The following is a 1,722-nucleotide window of genomic DNA, read 5'->3' on the forward strand; positions in this document are numbered from 1 at the left end:
AACCTGCAGGGGGCGTACCGCTGTCTGTCCTTCCAGTGTCCAGACGACTTCCGTCGCACAGATGGGTGAGGAGTCAGGATGACTGTCTTACTTTCTTTCTTTCTTTCTTTCTTTCCTCTCTCCTGGTCTTGTCCTAGATATACAGTATACTGATCTATACTAAAAAAGGTATGCACTCACTGCAATGTAAGTCGCTTTGGATAAAAGCATTTATTATTATGGCATACATGTATATTATTATTATTATTATTATATTGGTCTGATTGGGCTGGATCCTGTCTGTGGCACGTCCCAGGCCACGTGGCTATGACTGATGTTCTCATGGCGCTAACAACACTTAGGTTTGGGGTTCGATTCCCGCTGGGACCATATATACTGAAAAATGTATGCGCTCACTGCAATATAAGTCGCTTTAGATAAAAACGTCAGCTAAATGGCTTATAATATATTGTTACTATATTATGGTTGGGAGCTGTGACTCTCTGGACTCTCTAGTCTCTAGTGGCGGACTCTAGTTGATGGTGAAAAAATGCCTGACCAGAATCGTCACATAGCCCCCGATTCTCGCCACATACTCATTTCTCCATTTGTGTGCCACTACCCTATATTTTGTACCCCCCTCCCTCCCTCCCTCCCTCCCTTCGTTTGCCCCCCTCCAGCCATTGCGAACGCGTCACTTGCGCGTACGCCCTGGATCCCCCCGCGTGTTTGTCTCTCCCTCTGAGAATCTCCTTCTACAACATCACCTTCCCCACCCACACCCCCACGCCCGTCGACGTCTTCCGCATGGGCCCTTCCAACTCTGTCGCCGGGGACGTCATCCAGCTGGACATCGCGGCCGGAGACGAGGACGGCCACTTCCTGGCTCAGAGACAGGCCCACGGCGGCGGAGTGATATCGCTGCGCACTGCCGTGCCGGAACCCAGGGACTTCCTCCTTACGGTGGAGATGAGGCTGGTTCGCTACGGGAAGGTTCACCTCTACATGGCCAAGATCGCTGTGTTCGTCACCCGCGAGCAGCCTTCGCCATTCACCAGGAGACTGCCATTTGTGTGAAATGTTAGTGTTTCCTCACCGTTGGGAAATGGCTTGAGCTAGACTCACACATAGAGACTGTCTCTCTATAACTCTGGCTGGAGTTGACCATCATGTTGCAGATCTGAGCTATTCAGCTACACTACCTGTGTACCTCTATCTCCCTGTTTGGCTATAATGACACCATCTTTTTATTTATCTAATATATACAGTATACTGTATGGTGATGTGGTGAAAGTAATGTGGCCATGGGTGTTTTGGTATTGAATGGCCACTAGGTGGTGCTCTTTAGCAGTGTAAAGAGTACAACAGACCACTCATACTGTATGGGTGCATCATTTCAGTGAGTCAAGACTAATGTCATAGATATTGTTACATTGTTTCATTGAATCACATCATTGACCAATATTGACCTCAGTCAACTATACTAAATACTAGCCTACCTCATGACATCCATGGCAGCTTTGTTTTTAATTGTGTAAATGTCAGTTGTATTCCTTTGTGATTAAAATGAATTTGACAGACAAAAACGACTATTTGCTTTCTAATCACCAGTGTGGTGACTGTTTCCTCCTTAGTCACCGCGACTGTTGAACTGTAAACTTTAGTTGACTCGTGATACCAACACCGACGACTTCTGTACGTTGCAATCATTTGTTTACTTTAATATAAAAACATGATACACTA

The 1,722-nt window shown here is 46.3% G+C and overlaps 1 protein-coding gene across 1 annotated transcript in view; it reads left to right on the forward strand.

The window, feature by feature from the left end:
• Positions 1-1,056, forward strand: part of LOC308164200 (fibulin-1-like) — a gene marked incomplete at both ends in the record, with an annotated part of 9,477 nt that extends 8,421 nt beyond the window's left edge. Inside the window, 2 exons of the mRNA XM_080538342.1 lie at positions 10-65; positions 726-1,056. Coding sequence (XP_080394468.1) covers positions 10-65; positions 726-1,056 — 387 coding nt within the window. The remainder of the gene's footprint in view (positions 1-9; positions 66-725) is intronic.
• Between the last annotated feature and the right edge of the window lie 666 nt (positions 1,057-1,722).

Source organism: Nansenia antarctica, assembly GCF_963989245.1.
Source record: "Nansenia antarctica genome assembly, chromosome: 8".
In the NCBI taxonomy this organism is placed as follows: domain Eukaryota; kingdom Metazoa; phylum Chordata; class Actinopteri; order Argentiniformes; family Microstomatidae; genus Nansenia; species Nansenia antarctica.